At 39.2% G+C, this 21860-nt stretch overlaps 1 protein-coding gene across 1 annotated transcript in view; it reads left to right on the top strand.

Moving 5' to 3' along the window:
* Nucleotides 1-20025, top strand: part of MITF (melanocyte inducing transcription factor) — a 75516-nt gene extending 55491 nt beyond the window's left edge. The window contains exons 5-8 of the mRNA XM_078059200.1: nucleotides 1758-1892; nucleotides 7402-7477; nucleotides 10843-10990; nucleotides 16447-20025. Coding sequence (XP_077915326.1) covers nucleotides 1758-1892; nucleotides 7402-7477; nucleotides 10843-10990; nucleotides 16447-16848 — 761 coding nt within the window. The 3' untranslated portion in view covers nucleotides 16849-20025. The remainder of the gene's footprint in view (nucleotides 1-1757; nucleotides 1893-7401; nucleotides 7478-10842; nucleotides 10991-16446) is intronic.
* Nucleotides 20026-21860: the final 1835 nt, after the last annotated feature.

The raw sequence follows: 21860 nt of genomic DNA, 5'->3' as shown, positions 1-21860 counted from the left end.
ATTTCTAGAATCACTTTGTATGTTAGAAAATGACCAGTCCAGACAGGAAAAGGGTAAAATGCCAGGGAAAGGAGAAAAGCAGGACAGACAATTCCTGTCTAGACAGGAATTGTGATTCTGAACACTGCTAGCTTGAGAGGCAGCATGATGTAGCCAAAAGAGAATAGACTTAGGAGTCAGATCTGACCTAAGGGAAAAAAAAATTATCTTTCCCAGCTGTGTTAGGATCTAGTCAGGAAGCAGAGACTGCAAGGTGATTTGAACAGGGTAGGTTTAAGATAAAGAATTGTTAACCATGTATAGGCATTTATCTACTAAGAGAGGATGAATACTATAGAATACCCTAAGGCTGTGGAGGGGGTGGCTATCTAAGCTTGGGAAAGAACTGCCCCCCTGCCCAAGGCCAAGAGTCTACCCCCTTGGGGAGATTGTAGGTGAAGCTACAAAATGGCAGAGAAGTTCACAGGATTGCCTTTATCAAAGCTGGTCCACAGTTGGTGGGTTGAGGTTGATAGGCAGAAGACCATGGTTGTGGGGCTGGCAAACTGAAAAACTAAATAACTAACTAAATAAATAAATAAGAGAAAACAAAACAAAAAAAAGATACTGTAGGGGAGGGTGTATAAGTAAAACATGCCTATAATGCTCGTGTGAGAAAAAAATAGAAAATGATTGGGATTGATCTTCCCAATTGAAATAATTCAGCTTCTGAATTATTTATATGTATATATGTATATCTAAGACACATATAATAAATATATATACATATATAAGCTTCAGTGGCTATGAGTTATGCTAAAAAGAATTCTAATTTTGGGTAAAATTCTGAATGATGGTAGTGTAATGTTGCAGATATCACTTGTGACAAGAAAGTAACAGAGGCCCCAGAATGGCAGGATTAATCAAACAACTGTCTTTTTCTTGTTTTGTTTTGCCTTCTGTAAGGCACAAAGTCATCCCCCCACAGAGATCCCACAAGAGTTGCAATGCAAATAGATCTTTTCAAATGGAGTTGCCACCAAACACCTCTGTACCCTATTCCTATTTTTGTTTTTATGAACTCAGACTAGTAGGGTCTGAGTTCCTCAGGGTCATCGTTTCATTCTAGCAAGTTCTGTTGGAACCTGGCTCCAAGTTCCAAAAAAAAAAAATGAATCCATTTCCACCAATCAGAGATCTGACATGATAGCTTCTCTCCCCAGTTTTCATATCAGCATGTTACAAAGGCATCAAAGAAATAACGAAAAGTTCTGTTGCATGAAAAGAAAATTTGACTCCCGGGGTGTCTGGGTGGCTCAGTCGGTTAAGCGTCCAACTCCTGGTTTCCGCTCAGGTCACGATCTCAGGGTCGTGGCATGAAGCCCTGCGTCAGGCTGTGCGATCAGCATGGAGCCTGCTTGAGAGTCTCTCTCCCTCTGCCTCTCCTGCTTATGCTCTCTCTTTCTCTCTCTCTGAAATAAATAAATAAATCTTAAAAAAAAGAAAAGAAAATTCAACTCCTGATAATAGAATATCAACAACAAATTTCTAGTTTTCTAGTTATTTTTCTTCTTGTGTGTTTATAGTGTGTCAGACAACTTTGTTACTGGTCTTTTACCATTTTGTAGAAGCCAAGTCTTTGCATTTATTTGATATATATTGCTTTTGAAAAAATACAAGCTTTTGAAAAATCATTTTAAAAACCCTATTTTTTTTTTATTATGACAGTCTGGTCAGATAAGTTTCCATATATATCTAGAAAATGAGATGTTTTGTAGTTTATGTCATTGCGTGCCTTAAACAGTTCCCGTTTCTAATTACTTCATTCACGTGCACAGCGTGTATTTTTCCCACAGAATCTGAAGCGAGAGCATTGGCTAAAGAGAGGCAAAAAAAGGACAATCACAACTTGAGTAAGTTGGTTTCATGTTCATGATGTTTGACATTGGAGTGGATGTGTTCCCCCTTATATCCAAATTGTTTGAAATCTTGTGGGAGGAAATTGATATGCATAGCTGTTAAAAGTACATTTATGGAAGAAAAAATGTTTTTCAGAGAAACTAAGGTTTTTCCCATATTTTGTCCCTGATCAAATTGAAATTTTTTCCAGTATTCTGAAGAGTACTTATTTATAGTAATAGTTCTCATGTGTGTGTGTGTGTGTGTGTGTGTGTGTGTTTGGTGAGAGGGAGACTTGATCCCCAACTACCCAATTATAAGTGTTGCTCACACTGGAACTTATTAACAAAAGGGGATTATGGGATCACCTTCTCCGGTGAGATTTGAAAGAAAAAAAAAAAAGAAAGAAACAGTTGGAGGGGAGTCTGTGGGTGAGGTAGCCTCCCAAATTTCTGACTTGAACTGTGACAAAAAAATATCTTCCAACATTTAAAATTATTTTTTATGTCTTTAATTTACTCTTAACCAAGTCTTTAAGCTTTTTCCTATGAGAACTAAAGATTTTGTTTCATAAACAAAAGTAAAAGAGACTGCACAATTCAAAAAAAAAAAAGATGAGGTTTGGTGGTAGGAAGTCATTGGCGTGTGTGTGAATTTTTCATCTCATGGCCCCTTGTCCTCTTCTTCCTAAATTGAGTTTTAAGAATGTAGGTTACATATAAGTACTTTGTCCTCATAAAAATGGTAAAATGAGACCAGAATTTAAAATGATAGAATAAAGCTAGAGTTCTCCTCTGATCCCTGAGAGTCATCATCATTGAGTTGATGTTGTTGTTTTCAGTTTGCCGTTGGTCTTCCCAGCCTCTGCCCAGGTATTAACATACACATGCACACAGAGAATAAACAGTGGTTTTTGTGCGTGTCTGTTGTAACACAAGCATATCATGTTATCCATGCTTGTTGCTGTTTATTTTCTTACTCAGCAGTCCATCCCGAAGAACTTTTGCTGTTATTAGTGTAGATCTGTCTCCTTTTTAACAACTGTTGCATACTATTCCATAGTGTCGCGTGACTGTGTGAAATTCAGTAATCCTCCTACTACTAAGTGTTGATATTGCTTCCAGTTCTTCCCAGTTACAAACAATGCCATAGTGAACATTTGCGCACACGCCTCTTTGTGTACAGGGAAGTTTGTTTCTCCAGGTTAGGTACTGAGAAATGGAACTGCTAGGCCCCAGAAGGGGCGTGAGTGCTTTCTTTTAATAGATTCTGCCCTTCCCAGTTCCTGTTTCAGGTCTGAGAAGCTTTGCTCCTTTCTACCAAAAGATTTGCACTAATATTTCTAAGGTCTCCTCCAGCTTCCAAGTAGTTGTACTCGAAGATATTTCTTCTTTTCAAAGAACTTAGAATTAAGATAATTAAGCATTATCCAAAACTTCACCTAACTGAAATGTGGAAAACTAAGCTGGATCTTGTCAAAAACAATGCCTTTACTTAGGCACCTGAACTCTCAAGTTTAGGGTTGTCAGTAAAGTATAAACATGATCAGGTCACACTCTGAGGGCTATAAAAACATATTAAAATCTCATCTAACCATTAGAAATGAACACTCAAGGTTAGATTGTCCATTGGCATAGCTTTTCCTCTCCTAGAAGCTTAACCTTGTAAAAGTAGTTGCCAAAATGTGCACAATCATATATTCATTTATTTACTCATAACTATTTATTGAGCCCCCATTTTGTACGAGGCATTTTTCTACAGAAGTGAATCAGACAGAGAGGCTTCCCACTCTTATGAGCTTCCATTTGAGTCAAGGTCAGACAGAATAGATGAGCAAAAAAATACGGTAAGGTGGTGTTTTTAGTATAGAGCAAGAATTACGACGGGAATAAAATGTACCTGTGAGCATTGGCCAAAACATTTGTTATACCGTTGACAGTGATGGAGAAATTGGAAATAGTCTAAATATTCGTCAGTAGAGTATTTGTAAATAAATTATGGGATATCCATATACGGGATACTCAGTGGCTCAAGAAAAATGGAGTTGGTCTGTTTCACCTGATTTACCTGGGTGTCCACAATATATTACTGAGTGAAAAGAGCAAGTGGCAGAATAATATGTATAGTATCTCATTATGTAAAAAGATCACAGTGGTTAGAGATGTGTATGTGTGTGTGGGGTGGGGGATGTGTGTGTGCTGGGAGATTTAGGAGTTTACCTTTATCATTGACAATTTCTTCAGGCAAATAGGTGTTGTATGGTGTAAAGAGTTGGCTTTTACTTTTTCCTTTATGCACTTTTGTATGTTTTGCAATATTTTGCAAGTTATAATAAAAAATAACTGGGGAGGGAAGGTACTGCGTTAAATAAGGGGTAATATATCTAAATGTTGCATGATGTCAACAATATACTGTTAAGTGAGAAAAGATAGGTGCAGAATCATTTTTACTGTAATCCTACCTTAAGTGTATCTTTCTTTGTTTAATACTAAATTACTGAGGGCCTACTGGGTGCCAGATTCATTACGGGTACTTGGAATGCATCAATGAATAAATATACATATATACATATACATACATATATATATATATTCAAATAAATGAACTATGCAGATGGTAGAAGGTTCTGTGAGAAGACAAAGTGCAGGCAATGGGATAGAGTGTCAGGATAAGCATGGGAGGAGGTGGTGGTTCATTTTTAAGTAGGGTGGTCAGGGAAGGCTCTTAAGTAAATTTGAGTCACTACCTGAGGGAGGAGAGGGCAGAGCCATTCAGATATCTGGGGGAAGAGTGTTCCAGGCAGGGTGAAGAGCAGTATGAAGTCCTAAAGTTGGGGAGTCCTAAAGTGGTTGAGGAATTGCAAGCAGCCCATGGGGCTGAAGGGAGGTGGGACACAGGTGAGTCATGACAGAAGATGTGGTCAGAGAGGGAGAGGAGAACATGATGTCAGAGGGATGGGAGCCCACCAGATCCTTGTAGGACTTGGCCTTTGTCTAGGTGAGGTGGGAAATGATTGGCAGGTTTTCAGCAAGGGGTTGGATGCTCTGACTTATGTTTTGACAGGATCCCTCTGGCCATTGTGGTCTAAATAGACCAAAGTGGGTAGGAAGCAGTGAGCATGGGTGACACAGAGATAGCAGTTAGGAGCATTGCAGTCATCCAGGCGAGAGAGGATGGTGGCTTCTCTCAGGTAGCAGTGGAGGTTAGAAGTGCACAGATTCTAGAAATATTTTGAAGGTAGAACCAACAGACTTTGATGATGGATCAGATGTGGGATATGAGAGGAAGAGAGGTGCAGAATTGATTCCAAGGTTCTGGCTTAAGTAACTGGAAGGATGGAGTTACATTAAATGAGGTGGAAAAGCCTGTGGGTAGAGTTATTTGAGCATGGAAAACCAGGAGCTTGTGTGTGGAGTATTAGGGCTGTTCATTGGACCTCCCTGTGGAAACATCTAGTAGTCAGACATGTGAGTCTGGGGTTCCAGAGACATGTCTGAGCTGGAAATACAACTAGGGAGGTCATCAGTGTGTATGTGGTGTTAAAAACCATGAGACTAAATGAGGTCACCACTAAGTGAATGGACATCAAGAAGAGTCCCAAGAACAGTGCCCTGGGTACGCAGCATGTTTGGAGAATGAAAAATCATCCCAAAGGATGTATAAGAAACTTAACAGTGGTCGTATTTGGATCATAGGGGACTTTTACTTCACCTTATGTATTTCAGTGCTGTTTGAATCTTTATGATTATTATATGCTTGGAAAAGTAAGAAAACATGTCATGCTTCAGAGTTTTAGAGGAGCTTAGCTAGAAGATCAGAGGTCCAAAAATTCCTTCTTTAGACCCATTGAGTATCACTATTTCTATTTTATAAAAGCTTAATGATAAGGGAGTATTTTATGTAACTGACTGAATCATAGAAGTGATCGCCCAGCTAAGAAAAAAAAAAAAAAAACGTGTTGGGAAAGTAGCACATAATATTATTTACCTAAGTGTATGGAGTATTAGTAGGTTAAATATAAATATGTATCAGGACATAATATGTTTAAAGTGAAATATTAACATCTTCAATCCAACTTATTAGACCTTAAGTTATTTGGAATTTATTTGCCAGAGTAGGTAAATTAGAAACATTTATTAACTCATATGCTTTACTGTTTCATCCTCCCCTAAGAAGATGGTAATTTAGCTAACCACGCAACTGGATTGATAAAATAGGGATGCCATTAGGATGCATGGTGTAGTTAAACAAGCTGGACTTGACTCCTGGACTTGTGTTACTCTGTTCTCTAGCCACTCAACAGAGCTGCTTGCTGAGCACTTGAAATGTGGCTAGTTCAAATTGTGATGTGCTTGTAAGGATAAAAAAGACGCTGGATTAAAAAATTTAGTACCAAGAAAGAATGTTCAACATTTAATTTATTAATACTTACATAGATTACAGTGAAGTGATGGTATTTGGGGTATATTGGGTTTACAAAAATACTCTAATTTTACCTCTGTTTTTACTTTTTCAATGCGGCTACTAGAAAATTTAAAATTACAGAAATTACTTGCATTGCATTTCTGTTGGGCAAGACAGAGCTTAGAGCAGGGAGTTTTGTATGGCCTCTAGGCTAAGAAGGTTTTTTACCTTTTTTTTTAAAATTTTATTATGTTAGTCACCGTACATTACATCATTAGTTTTTGATGTAGTGTTCCATGATTCATTGTTTGCGTATAACACCCAGTGCTCCATGCAGAACATGCCCTCTTTAATACCCATCACCAGGCTAACCCATCCCCCCACCCCTCTCACCTCTAGAACCCTCAGTTTGTTTCTCAGAGTCCATAGTCTCTCATGGTTCGTCTCCCCCTCCAATTTTGCCCCCTGGGTTTTTTACATTTTTAAATGGTTTAAAAAAAAAAAAAAAAGTAAGAAGAATATTCTGGCACCCAGTGCTTCTTGTTGGTAGACTTGCATTGCAAAAAAATTGTATACAGTTAATATTACCACATTTTGAATTTTGTCAGTAAAGAAAAAAAAAAATCTATGGAAATCTATTTTCTCTTTCGTTATTTAGGTACCTACATAATATCCTCAGTTTTGCCATTTGGCCCTCAAAGCCAAAAGTAACTCATCTGGCCCTGTAAAAGTTCGCTGCCCCCTAATCTGAATACTCAGGGTTGAGTTCTGGCTGTTCCCACTTATTGCTGGGTGTCCTTGTCAAGTCCCTAATATCCCCCAAGTAGTTTTGACATTTATAATTGAGGATACTCACTCCAATTTCAGTGGTGTTACGGGATCAAATGAGAAATTACAGCCTCGGGACTTTGTAAATGATAAAGTTCTGTACAAAGGTAGCCCATTTTTTGGAAGTGCTTTAACCTCAGTACCAAAAACATGATAACAATGGGGAAATACAGATTCGGGTTATATGGCCTTGGGCCGGCAAAGTTAATGCACACATGGCTTTAACAAGATATACTAAATAGTATGTGGTGGCTGTTACTAATTGTCCCTTCCTGTGCTCTTTTCTTGAAGTTGAACGAAGAAGACGATTTAACATAAATGACCGCATTAAGGAACTAGGTACTTTGATTCCCAAGTCAAATGATCCGTGAGTACAATTCCATGTTAATCTGCATCATATAGTTTTTGGTACCTTAATGTTTATTCATATGTTGCAAAAAGTGCACAGGTACAGAAACTAGAGTCAAGAAGTACCCCCTCTCTTTTTGGTTCCATTTCTGGTATGCTTCTTGTTCCTTTCTTTTGGTTTGTCTCATCAAACTAAAATTTTGAGAGAAATCAACCGAATTGTATTTAAGGGTTAGTGGACATCAGCTGTTAGCTTTGGATATGAGGAGGTGGCTTTCTGAAACCTGAGACTCCTTGGCAAGTGATCACCAAGCTGCTAGAAAAATTCTCTTAACGATTCACGCAGGGCAGAGATTTCAATAGCTGTTGAGACTAGATTTGTTGACTATTTGCTGTACTCATACAATATGTATGGGTCCTGAGAGCTGGTATTAGAGACTTCGAGTTTAACAATATTCAACCGACAAAAGGTCACAAATTTTTTTTGAAAACTTGCATGCCCTTGGTATGTTACCAATCTGTAGAAAAGTAATTTTTAATCTTCTTTTTAAGTACACGTCAGCTAATTTGGGTTTCAGTTTCCAGTCTCTGCTTACCTTCCACCCCCTTTCAGACGCAGATAACAGTTGTAAAGATAATTTTCCTACCAACAACGTCAGCAAGTAGGACAACAAATACACAATTTTTATCCATTAGAAAGTGGCCCATTTGAAGTAAGGGGCTAGAGGATGTATACATTTTAATGGCTCCCACAGGCATCCGATGAAATTAGCCTTTGAATATGACCTTTTAGCTACCTAATAAAATGTAAAGATGAAATCAAGCATTATTCATGCAAGGCTTATTAAATTTGCTATTCACATTATTGTCAGGGAATTTGTGACAAAATAAAATAAAATCATTGCCCATTGTAAGGTGGTTTTGATGGATGTTCAAGCACAATTTCCATCATCAACATTTTGCTTTCCCACGTTTCAAGGAAAGCCATTTTGAAACTCAAAACATTCAAATTCTCAGTTCTGCAGCACAAATTTATCCTACTAAGGGGCTGTGACCTTCATTTCCTATAGTCAGTCTTGCATGATAGTTGAAATTGAATTCCCATTTTCCTGTTCTTTATCAGCTTTCACTTTTTAGCATATTCTTTTAAACTGTAGCATATGAATCTCTTTAGCAACGTATTATGAAATTATGGGGCTGCAGTGAAAGCCTCTATTTGCATATCTTCTTTCTCTATTGTATTAGAATACTTACGTGTTTATAATCTGAACTGATAATGATCTTTAATTGTAGGCATTGTTTTAAGATAAATGGACTATATCTCTAATGGGAGTTTTTTCATACCAGTTTCTGGAACAGGCTCTGGGGCTGCTATAGGGACACAGTCCAGCTGACCAGGGTCTTAGCCCCATACGCTCTCCTCCCCTACAGCAGATCTGCTTTTGTTAATTTATATATTGGGGATCTTTTTATACTTCTGTGTGAAAAAAGGGTTGCTCTCTAATTGTAAGGGAAAAAAAAAGTTTGAATACCCTTCCTTTAAGCCTAAAGGCATAATTGATTGATTGAGTCTCACAAGGAAGCAAAACCTAATAAGATAATTGGTTGGAATAGTCACTTCTTAAAAACTGAGTAGCTACTTACATGTGTCAGTATGGGTTTTTCAACTTCCTGGCCTCATTAAAGCATCTTTCATTATAGTTACATTTCTCTCTGGCTGCCAAAGGGTCTGTTACTTTGATCTCAGCCCCGAACCTTAAACAAGTTAGCTCGGTGCTCCCTCTATCTCAGGACACCTCCCTGGGTAGCCCTCTTCAGTGCTCAGACCCCAGGGATCAACCGCCACCCCAGGGAATTCTCTGGGGTCCGTAAGTCTGCCTCTCGTGAGAGAACTTCTGTTTTGTTTTCATCTAATCCATAGGAGGATCAATTACTTGGTGACTTGTTTTAATGACCCTCCATTCATACATCCCGGCTGATACTTCCCATCTGCCTCGAGCAGCTGTAGGTTGTGGGGTAGAAGAGTTTTCATACATGAAGTTGTTTTTGATTTTTTTTCATTGTCCTTGTCATTGTCATCATGAGCACTGTCTATGAAAGAGCTCAGATTAATTTAAGGTGCCCCAGAAATACTACTTATGTAATTATAATTTCATTCTTAATTATTTTTCTGGAGTGCTCTAAATTTTTCAGTTCACTTTTACCTACATTTTAATGGTGTTCTTAATTTCCTCATATACATGAGTACATTACAGCTACAGTGATTTAAAAACTCAAAGGCACCAAGCTCAGGCTGCCTGTGTTCGAATTCCAAAACAGTCCCTTACTAGATGTGTGATCTTGGGAAAGACACTTGATTTTCCTCATCTGTTAAAAAAGGCAGGGGTGTTCAGAATATTCCTTCCTAGTCTGGTTGTTTTGAGGACTCTGTCACATGAGAAGAATGATATAATGATTCAGTGCATGGAGTCTGGAGCCATATCCTCTAGGCTTCCTGCCTCTGCCAGTTCCTAGCTTTGTGACCTTGGGCAAATTACTTCACCTCTCTGTGCCTTTGTTTCCCACTCTACAAAATGGGGACAATATTAGTGCCTAGCCACTGAGGTTGTTGTGATTAAATGATCTGTAAAACACCTTAAAACAAACCTAGCACATAGTAAATGCTATTTAAAGATAACCATTATAATTATTCTGTTGAGCCCTTAACACAGTGCCTGCTCTGTTACTTGAATTGCATTCTAGACTTTTCCTAGCACATTCCTCTAAGAGGCCTCCTTAGAGTTCAGTAACGTACCTGCGAGGCTGTTCATACATGTGTAGTATCACCATTTTATAGATGGAGAAACAGGGACACAGAGAGAGGTTAAAGAACTTGGCCAGGAATATTCATGAGAAAATCCAAGGATCCCACTTTTATGCTTCACATGGTCAAGTAGTAGGATCTCACTGAATTTTTTTTTAACTGTAGCTTATTCTGCCTGTCTGAATGAGTTAACTTTGATAGTCCTAGAAACGTATAGCTCTTTAATATAGTTTTTAAGAATATTGATTTTTGTAATCAACAGAACTAAATTTAAGTCCTGACTCCACCTTAGAGTAGCTCTGTAACCAAGGGCATATTGAATAGTATCTGTTTTAGCACGTGCACCACACCCCTCCTTTCCAAGGTGCTTGTCTGGGACAAGTAGGATAACGTCTAAGAAGGGGGTGGATAGTGTCCAGCACATGGAAGCACTCAGTGAATGGTAGCTGTCATCAACGTGTCATTGATTACGGTATCTTTAGAAATCATTGCATTATTATTGCATTATTCATGCCCTGAATAATGAATTTTCATTGTGCCTCAAATCCCGAAAAAGGTTGTTTTCTTCCTCTTCGCTACAGAGACATGCGCTGGAACAAGGGAACCATCTTAAAAGCATCTGTGGACTATATCCGAAAGTTGCAACGAGAACAGCAACGTGCAAAAGAACTTGAAAACCGACAGAAGAAACTGGAGCACGCCAACCGGCATTTGCTGCTCAGAATACAGGTACGGGGCATGTGTTGTGAGCGGTTTGCAATATGTCCCTGACTTGGAGGTGGAAGGAGAAGGGGATATAATGAGCCATGGGGGACTTGATTTTTACACGATCCTAATATAGTAGCTACTCGTTATTTATGGATTCCCTGTTTGTGAATTTGCTACTCATAAAAATTCACCGTAACCCCAAGATCAACATTCTTGGCACTCTCGTGGTCCTTCGTGGACATGTGCAGAGTGGCTAATCTGAGTTAAGATCGAACAAGGCAATGACCTGTTGTCTTATTTCAGCTCACGCTATAAATAAGCATCCTTTTCATGGTCTTTAGTCCCAGGCTTTTCACATTTCTCTGGGTTATATGGGTGAATTTTGCTGTTTAAAATGGCCCCTAAGAGCATTACTGAAGTTGTCTGGTGTTCCTAAGCATGAAAAGGCTGTGAGGTGTCTTACGGAGATAAGTTTCCTTCGTAGGTGAGTTGCAGTGCTGTTGGCTGTGAGTTCAACGTTAATGAATCAACGTTATGTGTTAAGGTGCCTTTGAACATAGAACAAGGTTATATGTCAATCGGTTAATGAAAATGTGACTAAGACACTCATAGAAACCTAACTCTGTATTTCCTCTAGAAGCAATCGTTTGGTATTTACTAATTCGGAGTTCAGAGCAACTTTATAGAACATAACTGTCTTAGTGCATTTGGACGGCTGTAACGAAATACCACAGACTGGGTGGCTTACACAACAAACATTATTTCTCAGAGCTCTGGAGACTAGGAAGTCCAAGATCAAGGTGCAGGTAGATTCAGTGTCTGGTAAGAGTCTGCTTCCTGTTTCATAGACAGGGGTAGTGTCTCTGGGTCTTCACCATGGCAGCAGGGGAGGGGGGTTTGTGGTGTTTCTTTTATAAGGGCATGAATCCCATTCATGAGGACTCCACCCTCATGACCTCATCACCATCCAAAGCCCTACCTCCAAATACATCATACTGGCGATTAGATTTCAACATACGAATTTTGGCAGGGGTGGGATGGGGACACAAGCATTCAATCAGTAGCAATAATTACCTCCAATAGTGAGAATTGATTGAAGTTGTGAAATACCAAGATGCCTTAGTATTTGGTGGGGGCATGTAGCCCATGGTCAAAGCCCATGTTTATAGGGAACTTGGAGACATCCAGACGATCTTATCCTCAAGATAAAAATTATAGAAATAGTTACAGATAGTGAAATTATACCATATGTATGTATATATGTATCTTTAACTCACACTGTTTATTCTTAGAGGGAGAAATACTAACTCTGATATGTGGAATTCATCTGTTGTTCTATGTCTCGAGTACACATAGCAGTGTGAAGTGTGAGATGGGGCAGTCCTATGGTATCAGCTCCTGGTATTCCTCGTAGGTGCTCAGGCTCTCCGGCTGAGAGTAAGCACATAACTTCCTCTGAAACTGTCTTGAAGAAGACAAAGAAAAATGGCCTCTCTGCTGCTGACCAAAGGAATTGGCAAGAGTAATTTTCATTTACTTGCTGACCTTGAACACAGCCCACCAGTAAGAGCCAACAGAGTACCTTCTTCTTGAGTAGATGGACCCCCCCCCCTTTTACCATTTTTTCAGGTTTCCAGTGCAACTCTGGTGGCAAGCAAAGCCTGACCCTTCAGACAGCAGTGTGTTTGATCTGGTGGTGTGTGTCATTCATTTATAATAATGATCTCCGATCTTTTGAGCGCCCCAGAACACTGTTGACATCTCTCAGTATCACTTCTCCCATTGCAGGCAGTGATCTTCAGCAGGGGGTCAGATGACGATTCTCCCCTAGGGGGTGCATTTTCGAATGTCCATAGTGAAGCAGAGGTTGCATGTCATTTGAAAATCCCTTTTTTTTTTAAATCTTTTTTTGTTTTTTGTTGTTTGTTTTATGTTCATATGATCTCTTCAGTAAGTAGCCATAGGTCCTTTTCTCTTGAATGTGACATACCCATTTATAAAAGCAGCTTATACTAATGTGTTATTTCCTTATACAAATGTTAAAACATAGGAACTCTTTTGAAAGAGAAGCTAAGTTTGTTTTCAGCATCCAAACACGTCTCTTTGTGTGGAATATGAGTATTGTGAAAAACGTGGATTAGAAGTGCCACGGTGAGGATGTCGTGGGTTTCTTCCAGTGACAGTGGGGGGCAGCCCGTAGAGCTTTTGCATATCACGGAACACATTGGTAATTAGGGAGGCTCTGCCATACGATGAGCCTGAGTTCTCCAGATGAGACTTAGCACATTGTTTAGAAATCTAAGTAATGCTTTAATCAGCTGATAAACGTTTTTAATTAAGCAACAGGAGATCAGAGTAAGATGTTTGCCTCTTTTTATCCAACTTTCTTTTTAAGACAAACTACATGTATGGAGGAGCTGTTCTTATTAGCATGTTGGTGTAGATTTACAATAGTGCATGTTTTAAGCTTGGGCCTAAGGGCTTCCTTTCATTTTCGCTCCAAGTGATGCATGCAGAAATTTTCACAGAAGAAAGAGCATGAAGCCTTAATATCATTGGAACCATAATTTTATTAAACAGCCCAAGGCTTTAAAACGATGCCTGAAGAGACTTGTGTTTCTGGAGATCGAGCAAAGGAACATGTACATACTTGTGTGACATCTCAGGCTCCCGTCTCTGACGTGTCATGCGTCCAGAGAACGATCTCTACTGCACACTGAACATGACTTTTCAGGAACATGCATTTCTAGGCTTGTGGGCAAAGGTTGAGTGGCTGGATCACGTGGGAGGCTACTTTTCCCTCCTTCGTGAGGCACCGTGACTTGCTTCAAATTTATATTCTGTCCTTACTATATTAGTGTATGGCAAGCATAGAAAGGATCGTCTTGGCACATAGAAGCAGAATGCTCATCGAGAGTCATTTGGGTTCATTTTAGGAGGGATCCAGGGATACTCAGGGAGAGTGGAAAGAGCACACTTGGAAGGCATTTTGAAACGAGGAACCAGGGAGGCTGTGACACTTGGGAAGTGCATTAGTCTTCTCAGGCCGCTCTAATAAATACCACTGGTCTGGAGGCTGAAACACCAGGGCTGCATCTTCTCGCAGTTCTGAAGGCTGGAAATCCAAGGTCAGGGTGTGGGCAGGATTGGTTTTTCTTTACTTCTCTCGAAGGCTGCCTGTTCTTTGTGTTTTCCCGTGGTCTTACCTAGGTGTGTCCCTGTGTCCTAATCTCTTCTTTTTTTTTTAATTTAAATTCTATTAATTCACATGATGTACTGTTAAGGTCAGTGATTCAGCAGTCTTATATAATACTCAGCGCTCATTACATCACGTGCCCTCCCCAATGTCCATCACCCAGTTACCCCATCCCGGCACCCCCACTCCCCTCTAGCAACCCTCAGTTTGTCTCCTGAGATTAAGAGTCTCTTATGGTTTGTCTCCCTCTCTGGTTTCATCTTGTTTCATTTTTTCCTCTAGTCCCCTATGATCCTCTGCCTTGTTTCTTAAAGTCCACATATCAGTGAGATCATATGCTAATCTCCTCTTCTTCTAAGGACATCTGTCCTATTGGAGGCTGGATTAGGGCCCACCCAAATGACCTCATTGAACTTAATTACTTCTTTAAAAAACAGCATCTCTAAACAGAGTCACATTCTGAGGTGCTGGGAGTTAGGACTTGAACATACGAATTTTTCTTTTCTTTTTTTTTTTTTTTAAGATTTACTTTATTTATTTGAGAAAGAAGAGACGGGGAGAGAGAGAGAGTGAGCACAAGTGGGGAGAGGGGCAGAGAGAGGCTCTCAAGCAGGGCACTGAGCGGGGAGCCTGACGTGGGGCTTGATCTCATGACCCTGGAACATAATAAATTTTTCAATTCAGCCCATTATATAAGGGATGTGAAGAAGCATAGAAAGGAATTATTCATCCTCCCTATAAGAACTTTCTTTTGGAAATAAAAAAAAACAGAAACCAACCAAACGCCATACTTCCCTTGGCCCTGGTAAGATGAGTCAAGTGACACTTCTCAAACTTAAGTTCCTTATGTACAACTTCTACAAGTTTCGCCATTCCCACCCAGACTTTATTAGGTCATGATACCCTTCGTATCTTAGGAACTGTTTCACTCTGCCCTCGGCCAAAGCAATACCTACCATTTCTTTGTTAGGTCCAAGCAACTTACTGAATATTTAGGTCCTAACAACTTAGTCGCCACTTGAAAATACAAAACATATAAGCCGAAAGAAAAAAAGCATTTTTATTTTATTTTTTAATAACTGCATTACCTACTAGTGGGATGTGTGTGTCTGTTGCACACTGCACAGCTTCTCCAGCCACGGAATCTGGTTGGACAGTGCCGCCCTCATTTCTCATCCCGTGTTGGTTTTCATGGAATTCTTACTTTTTATCACAGCAACCACCAAAGACCCGCCTTCGCAATGATACATGATGGAGAAGCATGTCGCACAGTTTAATGCTGAGACTGCGGACCATCTTGAATTTGGTAGTTCTCAGAGTAGTGTGCTATTTCCCCAGATATCTGAAAATGTCACAGTACCCTGAGAGTTCCCTGCAGCACACCCCTGGATATGTGCACACAGTTTAGGGACCCCAGAACTGCATTATTTACTGAACACTTTCCTTTAATCAGCTCACATTTTGAAATTTTATATTCATATTTGTTTTTATTTCTGTGTTTTTAAAATTTATCTTCAGAAATATGAACATCTGGGAGAGACTGTCTCTGTATTTAATACCTAATGAAATCCATGTAGCACCTAAAACTCACATCACATACTACCGGTGGTTCCTATACTCTATTTTAAGAAATAGCATTTATTAATTGAAAAGAGCAAAAAAAAGATTATTTTCATAATTTATTGTTTTTTCCTCCAAGTGTCTGATTTTTAATACTTTACTTTTTTAAAAAAGATTTCATTTCTTTATTTGAGAGAGAGAGAGAGAGAGAGAGAGTGAGCACAGAGGGAGAGGGAGAAACAGACTCCCTGCTGAGCAGAGAGCCCCACATGGGGCTGGATCCCAGGACGCTGAGATCACGACCTGAGCCGAAGGCAGATGCTTAACTGGCTGAGCCACGCAGGCGCCCCTAATACTTTACTTTTTAGAGAAATTTTAGGTTCACAGCAGAATTGAGAAGAAGGTATAGAGAGACTCCCCATATGCTCCTGGCTGTCCCACGGGTCCACTGCTAGCCACATTTCAGTATGTTTGTATTAACATACTGAAATTGAAGTGGTACATTTGCCACAGCTGATGTACCTACACCATACAACATCGTCACCCAAAGTCCCCGCTTGACCTTAGAGTTCACTGTTGGTGTTGTACATCCGATGAGTTTGAACAAATACATAATGACACGTATGCCCCATTATAGTATCACATACAGTACTTGGACTGCCCTGAAGTCCTCTGTACTCCGCCTCTTGAAACATCTGATTTTTTTTTACTCTCATTTCAGGAACTTGAAATGCAGGCTCGAGCTCACGGACTTTCCCTCATTCCATCCACGGGCCTCTGCTCCCCTGATTTGGTGAATCGGATCATCAAGCAAGAGCCCACTCTCGAGAACTGCAACCAAGATCTCCTTCAGCATCATGCAGACCTGCCTTGTACGACGACACTCGACCTCACAGACGGAACCATCACCTTCAACAACAGCCTTGGAGCCGGGACCGAGAGTAGCCAAGCCTACGGCGTCCCCACGAAAATGGGATCCAAACTGGAAGACATCCTGATGGATGACACGCTTTCTCCCGTGGGCGTAACTGACCCACTGCTTTCGTCAGTGTCCCCCGGAGCTTCCAAAACGAGCAGCCGAAGGAGCAGCATGAGCATGGAAGAAGCCGAGCACGCTTGTTAGCGGGCCCTCCCTGCCCTGCGCTTTCAGAAACTGCTTCCTTTCTTGATTCGTAGGTTTCATAATTTACCCAAAGGGGGTTTCTTGATAATTTTCCTTTAATATGGAAGTTTTTTTCATGCTTTATCAATAGCCCAGGATATATTTTATTTTTAGAATTTTGTGAAACAGACTTGTATATTCTATTTTACAACTACAGATGCCTCCGAAGTATTGTACAATGAGTGTACAGTATCTGCGAACTGAATTCACCCTGGACTTCAGCTTTCTGAGCAAGAGGATTCTGCATCAGAGAAATTTCTGTCCATTTTTATTCAGGGGAAACTTGGTTTGAGATTTTTATGCCTGTGACATCTTTGGAAATTAAATGTAAAGTTTAATCGAAAGAATGTAGAGCAACCAAAAATTAAAAAAAAAAAAAAAAAGGCAGAGAGAAAGAGATTGAGGAAAGAAAGGAAGAAATCCACACTAACCTTTTTTTATTTTGTAAATGTATTGATTCATTGGTACTGCATTAAAGATCCAGTACTGTTCTAACAGCATTTAGTTTTTCTACTGCAAACTATTTAAGGCAATACACTATTCTGTAAAAGAAAAAAAAAAAGTACACCCAATTTCATGAGGATTGTCTGGTTAGAAAATGTAACTGATCCCTTACTTAGGTGCAAGTGAAATTGAAGGGTTAGAGACCTAGGCTCTGAAACATGGGCTCTAATCTTGCTGTCCTTCACTCTTTGCTCTGTTACAGTTTTCCTCATCAATGAGTGTGATTCAATTTTCCATAAGATATATTTTATTTTGAAAAGGAAATGAGTGTCCTCTCAAAGTAAAATATTGAGGAGCACTGCAAGTTGTCCTTTTTTTTTCTTTTTTCTCTCTTCAATTTCACTTTTGATAAAGAAAACCAAACTGGGCACATTTCTAATTGGCTTTCCTATTTTTATTTTTAAATTATGTTTTACTGTTCATTTGATTTGTACAGTTTCTTTATTATCATTGTTCTTTTCAGTATGTTTGTATTAATTTGTAAGAATATGCATCTTAAAATGGCAAGTTTTCAATATTTTTACAACTCACTGGTGGTTTTCCGCATTCTTTGTACACACGTGAAAGAACACTTTTATGCAAGGTCTTGTGTTTAAAGAGAGCTTTGCGAATATTTTGTATATTACAGTCTCACTCGGAACTGTTTTTTCCACACATTTAAGGTGTAGTATTAATAGGTTAAAACTGGCTTTCTAGAGAAAATAAACTTACATATTTATTTTTAGTGATATAAAAGTAGCAATATTCTTGGAGACTGATAACCATAGCGTTAATACGCCCATTATGGTCATTTAAATTGGGGTTTTTTTCAGCAAACTTGCTGAATTTTTGGAAGGAGAGAAATACTGTATTGGCAAATTACTGTTACTTGATAACAGTGTTTTAACAAGCAGCAAAGTTGTAAGTTAGTTTCAGTGCATTATCTACTTGTGTAGTCCCTTGCAACAACAGTAGTGTTACATGTAATCTATCTGGCCTACGTGTTTTATACAGCTGACATATGGTGTTAAGAGCCAGGCTGTTGAATGGAATTTCTCAGTAGCAGCCTACAATTGAATAGCAAGTGGCATAAAGCATATCCATTCAGAATGAAGTGCCTTAAATATAGCAGTAGTCTTTTTTGGACTAGCACTGACTGAACCGTAATATAGGAGACAGTTTCAAGATGGTATCTATAGTCAAGAGGAACATGGAGCATGGTGCCTATGTAGACAATATAAGAGCTTCCAATTTTCCTTCAGATATTTTTCATATTAAATATATTTTAGTGACAGAGTGCCAACTTCTTTCATCAGGAAACCTTATTCAGGAGGGGTTTTTTTAAAAAAAAGAAAATGAGTTTAAATGTCAAATACGAATTGGTGGATGGGTATTGGAGGGTTCAAAGAGAAGGTGTGATTGTCAGATGTATGAATGGATGGCTTCCGTGAAAATAATCAACTGCATAGTTCCCATGCACGTTGGGCAATGAGAATCCTTGGAAACATTGATGATGCTATCAGTTTTATAGCTTTATTACCGAAGGGGGTAGGGAAAATTAATTCCCATTCTTTCAATCCCCTTAATTGTATAGCTCTTTTCCTAGAATAGTGATGCAAATCTGCATGAACAGCTAACTGTACCATAGTGTTCATTGATACAATCATAGCATTGTCTATTTTTCTCTTCATATTTATATGGGGGGAGGGGAGCTGGGTGCAGAAGTCAAAGATCTCGACGGTATGATGCTTGTTTTCTTTAGCTGATGGTGAGGGTTCTTAAAAATGGAGCAAGGTTGACTAGCTCCTGGCCCAGGGAATATGGCCAGGGCTAAGTGACCTTATAGAAAGCTCTGTTGAGAGGAAGCATGGCATCTCGTACCACTGTCCTGACTTTCGCAACTCCTGAGCTCACTGTCGCCTGCTTCCCCATCCCCTTCTTCTTAAGAGACAATTTCTGGGAGTGACGGGTGAGGAAGCCCAGGAGAATGCTGCAGCCTCGGGGGTGGTTTTATTTCTTTCTTTTTTGCCAAATCGAGTGTGGATTTGTTTTAGGGACTAGTTAAGCCAAGAAGCGGTGGTTTGGGGTCATCGTTTATGACAACGAGAGAACGATCCACACCACTCCCCCCATCCCTGAGAACAGACTTGTGACTTGGGGTTGGGCCTCCATATGGAGTGACCAAAATGCCAAACTTGTCCACCTGCCTCCGGGTAAGGCAATGGAAATACCAAACCTTTTGACTTTGCCAAAAATCCTACAACCAACCTGGTCATACATAGGATGACAAAGTTCTTTCTGGTTGTTTTTAAATAATAAAGCAATAAGAACAAATAAAATACATAGGAAGTTAAGAGATATAAAATAAAGCACAAAGGAATGCACTTATTAATATTTTTTAAAAATGCACTGGGGAAAAGTTGGTGTTGATAACAGTATATTAAAAAAACCCTATTTCTTGAAAAAAAATGACAAATGACTGTCTCTTGCGGACGCTTGGTACTGTAATGTTAATAATATAGTCACCTGCTGTTGGATGCAGCAATAATTTCTGTATGGTCCATAGCACTGTATATTATGGATCGATATTAATGTATCCAATGAAATAATTGAACTGTTGTTCTTGATAGCCTCATTAAAGCATTTGGTTTTTCACATAGTGGTGGCCAGTTGTTTTTAGTTAATGACAATTTTGAATATTGTTTGCCTTATCCAGACTGGTAGCACACCTTTTCTTCTGATTTAACGAATAACAGATTGCAGGAAAAATTTTAAAATGCCAGTAAGTACTTTTTTTTTTGTTTTAAATGCCATTCTAAGATATTACTTTTTGGTTTTCAACATTTTTGATTATGACTTGCACTCAGATGAACTATAATTATACAGCTTTTTAACCCCCTTCTGAATTTGGGGGAGATTTTAAACTCCCAGATGCCAAGAATTCATTTTAGATATAGGAGTTTTATTTAACATGTTTTAGTGAGAGGTGGCTTTACAAGAAGAGAAATTGTCAGGGAAGCCCTTGCATATTTACGAAAAAGACATTGGGTTTTTAAAATACAAATTTACAATAATGAAAGCTTAATATACCCAGGTTGCCAGCTCCTGGCTGTATTTTTTTTAAATACAGCACTTAAGAATCATTTGATAAATGTTGGATTTGACTTGGGAAGTGTCAGACAAAACATGTCTTTATTCCCTAGCTAGACCTTAAACTTCTGCCCTCTTTAAAAAATATTCTGGTTTAACCTCTGGAGAAAATGAGCAAGAAACTTCCTGTAATGCTTCAGATCTGATTGTCAGCTTTTTGTTAAATTTGATTTTTTTTTCTTAAATTGTAATATATAATAATCAAGCCCTTTCTTTTTCAGTTATTTGAATTATTTATATTTCCCATAGAAATGTGATTATGTGATGCCTTAAAGACGTGTAAAAGTAGGAAGATTTCCTATCTCAACAAGAAGTTTTCTGGGCAACCTTGAAAGCAGGTAAGCTGAAGGTTGGAGTTCTTCATCTCAGGAGGTCTGCAGCTGAACCGTAACTCTAACCTGGCATTTGCTTCTTCACATTCACCTCACAATCTCTAAGGATCCTTCCTTCCCTTCCTTCCTTCCTCCCTCCCTCCCTCCCTCCCTCCTTTCTTCCTTCCTTTCTTTTTTTTTTAAGCGATCTTCACACCCAACGTAGGGCTTGAACTTACAACCTGGAGATCAAGAGTTGCAAGCTGTACTGACAGAGCCAGCCAGGCGCCCCTCTAAATATCCTTAATCTCTAGCTTCCCCCTGCCGAAAGAAAACAAAAACAAACAAAAAAACACATCCTATGTGTTAGAGCACTGTTACGTGAACATCACACATTTGCCTACAGCTCGTGTGATCTTATTTCATATTCACAGACTTAGACTTATTAAGTTTTGTATTAAGTGAACTCACTTAACAGATAAATCTATCCACGAAGTGGCAAAACCTGGACTGGCAGCTAGATCTCCTGAATTTCAATCTTGTCTCTGCCCATTTCCAGCTATGTGATTTTGAGCAAGTTACTTAGCCTCTCAGTGCCTCATTTTCCTTTCTGTTCTTTGGTGATCGTAACAGCGGCTACCACGTGGTGGTCTTGTGAAGTCCATTCAAGTGAACAGACTAGAATTTTTGCTTGGCAGCACATAGTAAATGCTCAGTAAATGGTAGCTGTGATTTTATGATCATAATCCCCTCCATTAATAAAATGGAGCCCACCCCCTGGACTACCTGAAATCATTGTGTGTATCAAACGTGGCATGCACTGTTTGAGAAATGCTGCATTTTTGCACAGAGCTAATATTCGTGTGAACTGGCAAGGTGACAGAAGCCACAGGGTACTTTCGAGAAGAGGACCGCACTGTATCTAGGACCCGGGGTTAGAATATTTTAGAGAATAATAAACCCAATTTATCACCTTTTAAAAACATCATCAGCACAAATGACCTAAGATTTAAATTGTATTAAATGTGT

Source organism: Halichoerus grypus, chromosome 1, assembly GCF_964656455.1.
Source record: "Halichoerus grypus chromosome 1, mHalGry1.hap1.1, whole genome shotgun sequence".
NCBI classification, from domain to species: domain Eukaryota; kingdom Metazoa; phylum Chordata; class Mammalia; order Carnivora; family Phocidae; genus Halichoerus; species Halichoerus grypus.
Note: the sequence above shows the minus strand (reverse complement) of the source record. Positions and strands in the feature narration are given on the sequence as shown.